This window comes from Anomaloglossus baeobatrachus, chromosome 9, assembly GCF_048569485.1.
Source record: "Anomaloglossus baeobatrachus isolate aAnoBae1 chromosome 9, aAnoBae1.hap1, whole genome shotgun sequence".
Taxonomy (NCBI): domain Eukaryota; kingdom Metazoa; phylum Chordata; class Amphibia; order Anura; family Aromobatidae; genus Anomaloglossus; species Anomaloglossus baeobatrachus.
This window is the reverse complement of record NC_134361.1, coordinates 22163344-22175600: the sequence shown is the minus strand read 5'-3', so window position 1 is coordinate 22175600 and position 12257 is coordinate 22163344. Positions and strand designations below refer to the sequence as shown.

Sequence of the window (12257 nt, the reverse complement as noted above, 5' to 3'; positions counted from 1 at the left end):
CAAGATTAATAGATGAAAGCTGAGCTCTGATTGGTTGCTATGGGCAACAGTTTTCCTTTAAAATAATTTTTTTTATTGTGTATAGTTCTAAAGCCAAAATAGGCCCTAAAGAAAGGGGTTAATGATACCATTACTGTATACAAACAGGATTTGTTCATTGCGACTCATCCTTTGTACCTATAAAGTTACTTGAATAAAAAAAGCAGAGTATGTTACGTCTGAATGCCATGTGATTATGTAATACACATAAACAAGGCGGGGCTAGTATTTGACAGACAGCTATCTCGCCCACTCATAGTCGCAGTTTACTCCCTGCAGCCAATCAACGTTTTCTTTCAGGGATTACACCTCATTGCATCAAACTGTCAATCTTGGCCAATGAGAACATGCTATCTTGATGGACAGGCAGTTGTACCAATCAGATGCTTGATCTGGTTACGTTGTGCCCCAATCACATGCCGCACCTCTACCGTTATGCTCCGCCTTGGCCCGGCAAGGTTCCGGTCTCTCGGTTGCCATGGCGGCGGCTGCCGGCAGCCCCGGTGTGGCCTATGAATGTAATATCTGCCTGGAGACCGCTCGGGAGCCGGTGGTCAGTGTGTGCGGACACCTGTACTGGTGAGTTTCTGTGGACGGTCAGTTCTCACTTTACGTTACTGACGGGTTTAGTCTTATTATCCTGTGTGTGCGACCTCGGATACTATGAGGGAGAAGTCAGGAAATATTCTGCCACATAGTGAGGCTGAGGGCTTTAAGGGGATCTCCACCAGAAATATGGCCTCTCCCCAGTGTCTGACCCCTATAATGAGGGATCTGCCGGTCTCCAGGGAGTCCTGTCCCCGAGATCCGCCGGGATCTGCGCATGAAATACCACCGGTGCCCATTACCTGCAGCGCCCCCGCAGGAGAAAGGAGGGATCACAGCTCGTAGGGGAAAAACATGCATGGGCACCTGGAGCACCCCCAGAAATAGAAGACCCCACCCCTGAAAGAGACTAGCCCTCTCGGACCCCTGAAAGAGAGGAGCCCCCCCCTCTCGGACCCCTGAAAGAGAGGAGCCCCCCCTCTCGGACCCCTGAAAGAGAGGAGCCCCCCCTCTCGGACCCCCGAAAGAGAGGCGCCCCCCCCCTCTCGGACCCCCGAAAGAGAGGCGCCCCCCCCCCCCTCTCGGACCCCCGAAAGAGAGGCGCCCCCCCCCCTCTCGGACCCCTGAAAGAGAGGAGGCGCCCCCCCCCTCTCGGACCCCTGAAAGAGAGGAGGCGCCCCCCCCCCTCTCGGACCCCTGAAAGAGAGGAGCCCCCCCCCCCCCCCCCTTTCGGACCCCTGAAAGAGAGGCGCCCCCCCCCCTTTCGGACCCCTGAAAGAGAGGCGCCCCCCCCTCTCGGACCCCTGAAGGAGAGGAGGCCCCCCCTACCTTCTCGGACCCCTGAAAGAGAGGAGCCCCCCCCCACCTTCTCGGACCCCTGAAAGAGAGGAGCCCCCCCACCTTCTCGGACCCCTGAAAGAGAGGAGCCCCCCCCCCCCCTACCTTCTCGGACCCCTGAAAGAGAGGAGCCCCCCCCTACCTTCTCGGACCCCTGAAAGAGAGGAGCCCCCCCCCTCCCGGACCCCTGAAAGAGAGGAGCCCCCCCCCCTCCCGGACCCCTACCTGTCTGCACTCTTGTACAGTCCTGACTTTCTCGTCAGGCTTCATACAGCTGATATTTGGGAGGGAAGCGGCCGCGCTGTTTTCTGGGTAAATGTAGCAGTCTGTTGTCTGTAAATATTCACTATATCGATTCTCTGGGACTACAACTCCCAGCATGCCCTGCCAGGTGGTTACTGACTGTGTTCTCGCTTTCTCCCGCAGCTGGCCGTGTCTTCACCAGGTGAGTTCTCGTCTCTATATTCTGTATTATCCGCTGAATGTACAGAGCTGGGGAAACAGGCAGGAGAATGCTGCAAAGTAGGAAGCGTCAAGTGAAGAAAAGGGAAATGTCTGCTCTACAGTGGCATGCAAAAGTGTGTGCACCCCTGGTAAAAATGACTTATTGTGTCATTTAAGCAAGTTGATGATGAAATGATCTCTAAAAAGCAGAAAGTTACAGATGACGCATTTCCTTTGTATTTTAGGCAGATTTTTTTTTCATCTTTTACATTTTTAAATAAAAAAAATGGAAAATGCCCCTATGCAAAAGTTTGGGCACCCTGCATAGTTAATAGTTAGTAACATCACCTTTGTCAACTATCACAGCTTGTAAATGCTTTTTGTAGCAGCCCAGAGTCTTTCAGCTCTTGTTTTGAGGGATTTTCATCCATTCTTCCTTGGAGACGTCTTCCAGTTCTGTGAGATTCCTGGCTCGTCTTGCATGCTCTGCTCATCCTTGACGACGTCTTCCAGTTTTGTGAGATTCCTGGCTCGTCTTGCATGCTCTGCTCTTCCTTGGAGACGTCTTCCAGTTCTGTGAGATTCCTGGCTCGTCTTTCATGCACTGCTCTTCCTTGGAGACGCCTTCCAGTTCTGTGAGATTCCTGGCTCGTCTTGCATGCTCTGCTCTTCATTGGAGATGTCTTCCAGTTCTGTGAGATTCCTGGCTCGTCTTGCATGCACTGTTCTTCATTGGAGACGTCTTCCAGTTCTGTGAGATTCCTGGCTCGTCTTTCATGCTCTGCTCTTCCTTGGAGACGTCTTCCAGTTTTGTGAGATTCCTGGCTCGTCTTTCATGCTCTGCTCTTCCTTGGAGACGTCTTCCAGTTTTGTGAGATTCCTGGCTCGTCTTGCATGCACTGCTCTTTTGAGGTCTGGCCACAGATTTTCAATGATGTTCAGATCAGGGCACTGTGAGGCCATTGTAAAACCTTCAGCTTGCGCCTATTGAGGTCGTCTATTGTAGATTTTGACATGTGTTTTGGATCATTATCCAGTTGTAAAATCCATCCTCCTCCCTTTTTTTTTATTTTTTTTTTTCTCATCCATCTTTTGTTTTTTCTCTCCTCTCCATCTCTTTCTCACACCTCTTGTTCTTTTTGCATCCATTCTTCCTTCTACCCATGGAATGTTCCTCCTGCCATTGGCAGCAACACAACCCCACAGCGTGATTGATCCACCCCAATGCTGTATGGTTGTTCTTTTCTTGAATTCTGTGTGGTTGTTTTTTTTTTTATCCACACACAGCTTTGATCGTTTTTTTCAAAATGCATCAGCCTTGTTTGAGATGTTCTGCAGACTCTTGATGCTGAATTATATGGTGAGGACGCAGGAGAGGTTTTCTTCTGATGATTCTTCCATGAAGGCCATTTGTGCCGGTGTCTCTGAACAGTAGAACAATATACCACAACTCCAGAGTCTGCTAATTCTTCCTGAAGGTCTTTTACAGTCACGCAGGAGCTCTGATTTACCTCTAGCAATCCTACCAGCAGCTTTCACAGAAATTGGTCTTCCAGACCTTATCTTGACCTCCCCTGTTCCTGGTATCTGCCATTTCTTAATTACTTTTCAAACTGAGGAAATGGCAACTTGAAGATGCTTTATCTTCTTATGTCCTTCTCCTCCTTTGTGGCCTCCATCATTTTCAGAGTGCTAGGCAGCTGCTTAGAAAAATCCATGGCTGCTGGTTTTTGAAGGAGGCCGGGTTTTTATAAAGCTGTGAAGTTTACATCACCTGATAATGGTGAACAAGCTGTAACCCTAACAGGATAATTTAAGGTCTGAAATCTTGGTCAAAGTTATTAGTATTCAAATCTCCAGGGGCGTCCAAACTTTTGCATCAGTCTATTATCTTTTTTATAATTTATTAAATGTGAAAGATGAAAATATATATATATATATATTTTATTTTTTTTTTTTTTGCCTAAAATACAAAATAAATCTGTCATCTGTAACTTTACCTTTTAGAGATCATTTCATCACCTTGCGTAATTGCTCACAATAACAGTAATTTTGACCAGGGGTACCCAAACTTTTGCATACTATTGTATCGCTATAAATGACATTAACATATAATACATACACATATTTCGGCAGCTGCCTGTTCCACAAAAAATGCAATAAATCACAATCAAAACATTGTGTTCTAAAATATTAGCAATCCGCCGCTTAAAACACGAACCTCACACTGCGCCATTAACAGAACTATAAGAATGTTACATATGTCGGACCCCCCGTCCCCCCCCACTATTGCTCCCACCAGTGCAGCCCTACAAAGCCTTGTGACTCGCTTTGATTAGATGGACGTCTTCTCAAACTCTCCAACTGCGCCGCTGTCAAATGTCCCAAACAGCCAGATCTGCTCTGAATGATCCCCGGTGACCTGCCGAGCGGCCATGAGAAGTCGATTTCTGCCTTCTTGTCGGGACCGAAACACACGGCACTACAGCTAAGCAAACCGCGTCACACTGGCAGCTGCCAGAGGGGGCAGGAGACAGATTCACCCTGAGCCTGCGCCCAGCAGAGCCTAAGAAAAGGCTGGAAATTATTGTGGTTATTTTTGACATTGATGTGTTCAGTTTTCCTGCTTGCTGATGGTTTCCAGAACAAACTTAAAAATTGAAACATAAAAAAAATGATGATGTAAATACATTGCTAGAAGAGGTCTGGTGATGAAGGAGTTAAGTCTGCCCTGTGCCTCTTGCTCCATAATGTGTGGGAGCGGCCGGCCGGCAGGAGGTGAAGGTTTAGGGTGGCCGCACTCAGCATAAGAAGGGAAGAATCGATTCTACTACTAGAAGTCACTTTATTATTAGAAATGACCTCACATCGATCGGCAGCGGCCGGACTCGCTGCTAAAGGGGGCGGCGTGCCAGAGCAGGTAGTGTGGGGGCAGGTAGTGTGGGGGCAGGTAGTGTGGGGCGGCGTGCCAGGGCAGGTAGTGTGGGGGTAGTGTGGGGGCGGCGTGCCAGGGCAGGTAGTGTGGGGGCAGGGTGTGCCGGGGCAGGGTGTGCCGGGGCAGGGTGTGCCGGGGCAGGGTGTGCCGGGGCAGGGTGTGCCGGGGCAGGGTGTGCCGGGGCAGGGTGTGCCGGGGCAGGGTGTGCTGGGGCAGGTAGTGTGGGGGCGGTGTGCTGGGGCAGGTAGTGTGGGGGCGGTGTGCTGGGGCAGGTAGTGTGGGGGCGGTGTGCTGGGGCAGGTAGTGTGGGGGCGGTGTGCTGGGGCAGGTAGTGTGGGGGCGGTGTGCTGGGGCAGGTAGTGTGCTGGGGCAGGTAGTGTGCTGGGGCAGGTAGTGTGCTGGGGCAGGTAGTGCTGGGGCAGGTAGTGCTGGGGCAGGTAGTGCTGGGGCAGGTAGTGTGGGGGCGGTGTGCTGGGGCAGGTAGTGTGGGGGCAGGTAGTGTGGGGGCAGGTAGTGTGGGGGCAGGTAGTGTGGGGGCAGGTAGTGCTGGGGCAGGTGGTGCGGGGGCAGGTGGTGCGGGGGCAGGTGGTGCGGGGGCAGGTAGTGCTGGGGCAGGTAGTGCTGGGGCAGGTAGTGTGGGGGCAGGTAGTGTGGGGGCAGGTAGTGTGGGGGCAGGTAGTGCTGGGGCAGGTAGTGTGGGGGCGGCGTGCTGGGGCAGGTAGTGTGGGGGCAGGTAGTGTGGGGGCGGTGTGCTGGGGCAGGTAGTGTGGGGGCGGTGTGCTGGGGCAGGTAGTGTGGGGGCAGGTAGTGTGGGGGCAGGTAGTGTGGGGGCAGGTAGTGTGGGGGCAGGTAGTGTGGGGGCAGGTAGTGTGGGGGCAGGTAGTGTGGGGGCGGTGTGCTGGGGCAGGTAGTGTGGGGGCAGGTAGTGTGGGGGCGGTGTGCTGGGGCAGGTAGTGTGGGGGCGGTGTGCTGGGGCAGGTAGTGCTGGGGCAGGTAGTGCTGGGGCAGGTAGTGTGCTGGGGCAGGTAGTGTGCTGGGGCAGGTAGTGCTGGGGCAGGTAGTGTGGGGGCGGTGTGCTGGGGCAGGTAGTGTGGGGGCAGGTAGTGCGGGGGCAGGTAGTGCTTGGGCAGGTAGTGCGGGGGCAGGTAGTGCTGGGGCAGGTGGTGCTGGGGCAGGTGGTGCTGGGGCAGGTGGTGCGGGGGCAGGTGGTGCTGGGGCAGGTGGTGCGGGGGCAGGTGGTGCGGGGGCAGGTGGTGCGGGGGCAGGTAGTGCTGGGGCAGGTAGTGCGGGGGCAGGTAGTGCGGGGGCAGGTAGTGCGGGGGCAGGTAGTGCGGGGGCAGGTAGTGTGGGGGCAGGTAGTGTGGGGGCGGCTTGCTGGGGCAGGTAGTGTGGGGGCGGCGTGCTGGGGCAGGTAGTGTGGGGGAAGGTAGTGTGGGGGCGGTGTGCTGGGGCAGGTAGTGTGAGGGCAGGTAGTGTGGGGGCGGTGTGCTGGGGCAGGTAGTGTGGGGGCGGTGTGCTGGGGCAGGTAGTGTGGGGGCAGGTAGTGTGGGGGCGGTGTGCTGGGGCAGGTAGTGTGGGGGTGGTGTGCTGGGGCAGGTAGTGTGGGGGCAGGTAGTGTGGGGGCGGTGTGCTGGGGCAGGTAGTGTGGGGGTGGTGTGCTGGGGCAGGTAGTGTGGGGGCAGGTAGTGTGGGGGCGGCGTGCCGGGGGCGGCATGCAAGGGTAGCCGTGTGGTGGCAGGAGTGTCGGGGGCGGCGTGCAAGGGTAGCCGTGTGGTGGCAGGCGTGTCGGGGGCGGCGTGCAAGGGTAGCCGTGCGGGGGCAGGCGCGCAGGGGCAGCCGTGTGGTGCCCTCTCATAAGGCTCTGCTAATAACACAGTTCTCGCGGCGTCGCCCGCACTCATCCTCTCTGCTCTCCCCAGTGGTTCGAGACGCGGCCGGAGCGTCAGGAGTGTCCGGTGTGCAAAGCAGGAATCAGCCGCGAGAACGTGATCCCCATCTACGGCCGAGGGGACACGAATCAGCAGGACCCCAGGTAACGTCCGCAGGGCCGCACATCGCTGTGGGGTCATATAAAACCCTCCACCCGTATACCGCTTCTGTGCGGATTTATCTCCGTGGTTGCAGGGGGGGGGATGGGGTGATCGGACCGGGGCCAAAATAATGTGGTGCCCTCTGTCTGATGAATGGGGGGGTCTCGGGTAGCTGCTCCTGACGTATCGGCGGAGTGCACAGACACCGCGTGCTCCGGTCACCTCCACTATCCTCTGCCTCATTTCTGTCCATTTTCTCTTCAGGTTGAAGACTCCCCCGAGACCTCAGGGACAGAGGCCAGAACCGGAGACTCGGGCCGCGGGGGTGAGTTGCTCCCCCCCCTGTCAGGGGCCTCTTATATTGAGCCCATGAATGGGGGCTCAGATGCCGTGTGACTAACGTCTGTGGGATCGGTACCAGAGCTTACACTCGTCGTGTCCTCCGCTGCCCGTGTATTGCCGCTTTGCTCAGACGCCCATTATACAGTATCTCTCTCCACCGTCCTGTTTGGGTTTTCGGAGGTTCACACCAGTTGTGTTGGGCATTGTGAGGGGCGAGCGGCTCTGCTGGGTGGTGCAGCCTCCACTTGCTGCAGGTAGAGGGCGCTGTTGGGCTGCAGGTGGCTTTGTACTGTATTGCGGGCTGTGTCCTCCGGGGGGCAGCACTGGGGACATTGTCCTGCCACTAGGTGCCTGCTGCTCACACAGAGGGCGCCGTGTTCTTCCAGGGTTTAGCAGTAGCTGGGCTGGTGCACTATATACGCCTCTCTGTCATATTCACCACGGTCTTCTCCGTTTTTCAGGGGGTCCCGGGGTTCACAGACACCGGCTTCCACATGTCTTTCGGCATCGGAGCGTTCCCGTTTGGCTTTTTTACTACAGTCTTTAACACTAATGATTTCCAGTCGGCTCCGCGTGCAGGTAAGAGCTTTCCTCGCCTCTTCTCTGTGATATGGGGGGCTCCTTGATTTCATGATACTCTATGGGGAGATGTTGCTGCTGTATGTGCCTGCGTGGCCATCTGGTGGATAGGATCGGAAATGCAGTCTTATTTAATTGTCACAAAGACGCCTCCTCTTATAATCACTGCTGGACAAGTTATCCTTCCTCAAGCACAATGTTTCTTAAATTCTCTGTGCTGCTGTGGACCTGCTGCCTCCACCTCATTAGTGATTGTATACAGGTCAGTGCTGTGTGCGGGGAGGGAGGCGGCCGTCGCTCTCGGCTTTGGTTTTTGCTCTGTGATATACTGGGCACAAGCAGCTTTATCCTCTTTGTCTCCCTCTTGCAGACACTGGACTCCCCCCGGGACGGATGCTCGGGCTGCCGGACTCCCTCTTCCTCATCATCGCTGCCTTCTTTTTCCTGTGGTTGATCAGCGTGTGAGGCTGCAGTTCATGCCACTCGCCAGCAGGGGGCCTTAGTCATCCCGATCCCTCCCGGCTCCGCTCTGCGCGCCTCCACCCCCTCCCGCCATACACTCCTCGGCCCGCCAGACGGTTTCCGTACACGCGCACCCCCAGATCTCCTCCAATCATCTCCTCCCCTCCGAGCACTTTATGTACCTATTCTCCGGGGCACGGTAAATCTTTTTAGATTTGTAAGTATTTGTCCTGGTCTTTTTTGTTATTTGCACTTTGTAAACGGTTGGACGTTCCCGCTGCTGGATGTAGATCACAGTCTCCCGCCGCTGCTGGATGTAGATCACAGTCTCCCGCCGCTGCTGGATGTAGATCACAGTCTCCCGCCGCTGCTGGATGTAGATCACAGTCTCCCGCCGCTGCTGGATGTAGATCACAGTCTCCCGCCGCTGCTGGATGTAGATCACAGTCTCCCGCCGCTGCTGGATGTAGATCACAGTCTCCCGCCGCTGCTGGATGTAGATCACAGTCTCCCGCCGCTGCTGGATGTAGATCACAGTCTCCCGCCGCTGCTGGATGTAGATCACAGTCTCCCGCCGCTGCTGGATGTAGATCACAGTCTCCCGCCGCTGCTGGATGTAGATCACAGTCTCCCGCCGCTGCTGGATGTAGATCACAGTCTCCCGCCGCTGCTGGATGTAGATCACAGTCTCCCGCCGCTGCTGGATGTAGATCACAGTCTCCCGCCGCTGCTGGATGTAGATCACAGTCTCCCGCCGCTGCTGGATGTAGATCACAGTCTCCCGCCGCTGCTGGATTTAGATCTCAGTCTCCCGCCGCTGCTGGAGGATGTAGATCAGTCTCCCGGTGCGGGCGGCTCCTTGCACCGAGGCTGAACGTCTTCACTCCTCGTCTTAACCCTTAAAATGTCGTTGCAAAATTTCTAATTCTTTTTAGATTTCTAACTAAAGCGCAGTAGATGGCGACACAATCTGCCGACGACCGAACCCAGCGATGTCCATGGGGGACGGCACACGGCAGTAACTGTCTATAATCTGCCGGATTATACAACGGGCCAGAGTATCGGAAAAATGAAAGGGATATTACAGAGACATAGGGCTGATTGCCCGTACCCCACCGATCCCGGGAACACGGCCCGGTGTGAACGACACGGGGACTGTCGGGGGTGGTACTGCCCTTTTAGGATCCGTGGTTGTCCCAGTGGTCGGCCCCCAGTGATGAGAAACATATAATAACTCACATAGATGGGAATAACCCTTCAAAGGTCGGTTAGGAGCTCCTTATCTGGAACTCATCTTTTTACTTTGATGGGGGGTTGTCCAGCTCAAAAAAAAAAAAAAAAAAAAAAAAATTATTATAAAGGTGCATCCGTGCGTCCAATGTGAGGGATAAGGGTTAAAAAAAAATTCGCACCTGAGGACATTTATGCAGTGCAGGTTTTTTCCATGATTAGGTTTGGTAAGATGCAATAGCACACTGCGGATTTTCTGCCTGCAAAAAAAAGAAAAAATAAAAGAAATAAAATAAAAAAAAAAGAATATAAATATAATTTATTTATTTATATATATATATATATATATATATATATATATATATATATATATATTATAAATAAAAAAAAATCATGAACTTTAGGCGTTTTTTGCAATTTTATTCCTGTGGTGCTCTTTCTTATAGTCAGGTAATTTTTGCACAATTCCTATTAAAAAAAAAAAAAAAAAAAAAAAAAAGACATTTGGGAAATTTGATTAAAAAAACCCATGAAAAATGTCAAAAATAAACCTGCACTGTATATAGGTCGGCTCATCATTTTTGTACTGATTTCTGCAGTGTAAATATGCACATACTTCAATTATCTATGGTTCTGGTATCACAGATCCAAGTTCGGGTTTGGGCACTGGATGAGGGGCTGGGGTCGGCCGTCCCGGACGCGGGCTGGGGTCGGCCGTCCCGGACGCGGGCTGGGGTTGGCCGTCCCGGACGCGGGCTGGGGTTGGCCGACTTCTAGAGATGTTTGACTAAATTTGCAGGACCCTGGTCCACCGGCCGGGTCAGTAGTATGTGGTCACTGGACTGGAGCCTTGTGAAACTCCCACCCCCACCCCCACCCCCATCTTCCCCCGGCATCCCCGATTCCTCTTCCTCCAGGCCCGATGTAACGTTGCGTGCTGCACTCCACAACAGTGACTTCACACCAGGGCGGCTGATCAGCTGCTCTGGGGATGCCGCTAGGTTGTGGGAGGGCTCACAAGGCTCCCGTCCAGGGGCTACGGCCTCCGGACCTGGCCCCTGTAACGAGGTCCTGTGACTTTATTTGCTCACCAGCCCCCTGCTCCGTCTGTGCATAGACTGTGACAGAAAGGCGGCTGGCTTGGCTATTTAGCAGAGCGGCCAGCCCCCTTCACACAGCTCTGGTGATGTTCTGTCCTGGGCTGAAGCCACCGGGGCACAGCAGCTTGTTTTTATCTTTTTTGGAGCTGGATGCCCCCTCAGTTTTCTAGGCTATAAGAAAATTCCCCCATACGTGACTGCGTGGGTGGGACATAGGCACAGCAGAGCAGAATGTGGGCCCCTGCCCCTCACACCGTGCGCGGATCTCCAGAGCTCCCACTACTACAACCCCCCCAACATGCTGGAAGATGGGGTCTTACAGAAGCCACGGGACACAGGGTGGATGGCTCTGAGGTTGTGGTTTGCTGGGAGTTGTAGTTCAGTAGGAAACTCTGGCCCTGAGCAGTGATTATCCCATCCCCCGCACTCGCCCCATCCTCACACCCTTCCAGGGGGCAGCTATTTTTCTACTAATTTTTCACTAACAAACATCAATGTAAAAGTGGAAATGTTATCTGATGTTTCTTGGAATGTAAATATGTCTGACAGCGTGTGATGTACAGTCCTCTGTTACCGCTCATTAAACGCCGTCTACAACACCGTGTCTGTGTAACACAAGTGTGAGAGCAGAGCGCAGCTCCGGAGGATAATGCAGAAGTAATGTATGTACACAGTGACTACACCAGCAGAATAGTGAGTGCAGCTCTGGAGTATAATACAGGAGGTATCTCAGGATCAGTAGTGTAATGTATGTACACAGTGACTGCACCAGCAGAATAGTGAGTGCAGCTCCGGAGTATAATACAGGAGGTAACTTAGGATCAGTAGTGTAATGTATGTGCACAGTGACTGCACCAGCAGAATAGTGAGTGCAGCTTCGGAGTATAATACAGGAGGTATCTCAGGATCAGTAATGTAATGTATGTACACAGTGACTGCACCAGCAGAATAGTGAGTGCAGCTCCGGAGTATAATACAGGAGGTAACTTAGGATCAGTAATGTATGTACACAGTGACTGCACCAGCAGAATAGTGAGTGCAGCTCCGGAGTATAATACAGGAGGTAACTCAGGATCAGTAATGTATGTACACAGTGACTGCACCAGCAGAATAGTGAGTGCAGCTCTGGAGTATAATACAGGAGGTATCTCAGGATCAGTAGTGTAATGTATGTACACAGTGACTGCACCAGCAGAATAGTGAGTGCAGCTCCGGAGTATAATACAGGAGGTAACTTAGGATCAGTAGTGTAATGTATGTGCACAGTGACTGCACCAGCAGAATAGTGAGTGCAGCTTCGGAGTATAATACAGGAGGTAACTCAGGATCAGTAGTGTAATGTATGTGCACAGTGACTGCACCAGCAGAATAGTGAGTGCAGCTCTGGAGTATAATACAGGAGGTATCTCAGGATCAGTAATGTAATGTATGTACACAGTGACTGCACCAGCAGAATAGTGAGTGCAGCTCCGGAGTATAATACAGGAGGTAACTTAGGATCAGTAGTGTAATGTATGTGCACAGTGACTGCACCAGCAGAATAGTGAGTGCAGCTCTGGGATATAATACAGGAGGTACCTCAGGATCAGTAATGTAATGTATGTACACAGTGACTGCACCAGCAGAATAGTGAGTGCAGCTTCGGAGTATAATACAGGAGGTATCTCAGGATCAGTAATGTAATGTATGTACACAGTGACTGCACCAGCAGAA

The 12257-nt window shown here is 53.1% G+C and overlaps 1 protein-coding gene across 2 annotated transcripts; it reads left to right on the top strand.

Annotated features, from left to right (window-relative positions):
* Positions 1-459: 459 nt before the first annotated feature.
* Positions 460-11141, top strand: RNF5 (ring finger protein 5). 2 transcript variants are annotated; one of them, XM_075323253.1, is made up of 6 exons: positions 460-618; positions 1849-1867; positions 6721-6833; positions 7096-7156; positions 7635-7752; positions 8123-11141. In XM_075323253.1, the coding sequence occupies exons 1-6, from the start codon at positions 518-520 to the stop codon at positions 8215-8217; spliced, it is 507 nt and encodes a 168-aa protein (XP_075179368.1). In that variant the 5' UTR covers positions 460-517; the 3' UTR covers positions 8218-11141. The 2 variants fall into 2 exon arrangements, with proteins under 2 accessions (XP_075179368.1, XP_075179367.1); XM_075323252.1 differs by lacking the exons at positions 460-618; positions 1849-1867 and adding an exon at positions 4670-4786.
* The last annotated feature ends 1116 nt before the right edge of the window (positions 11142-12257 follow it).

Excerpts from the sequence above, each read along its gene's own strand:
- RNF5 (XM_075323253.1), top strand. The coding sequence starts at position 518 with ATGGCGGCGGCTGCCGGCAGCCCCGGTGTGGCCTATGAATGTAATATC. Across the intron at positions 7,157-7,634 it reads CGGAGACTCGGGCCGCGGGG|GGGGTCCCGGGGTTCACAGA; the intron begins GTGAGTTGCTCC and ends TCCGTTTTTCAG. Across the intron at positions 7,753-8,122 it reads CCAGTCGGCTCCGCGTGCAG|ACACTGGACTCCCCCCGGGA; the intron begins GTAAGAGCTTTC and ends TCCCTCTTGCAG.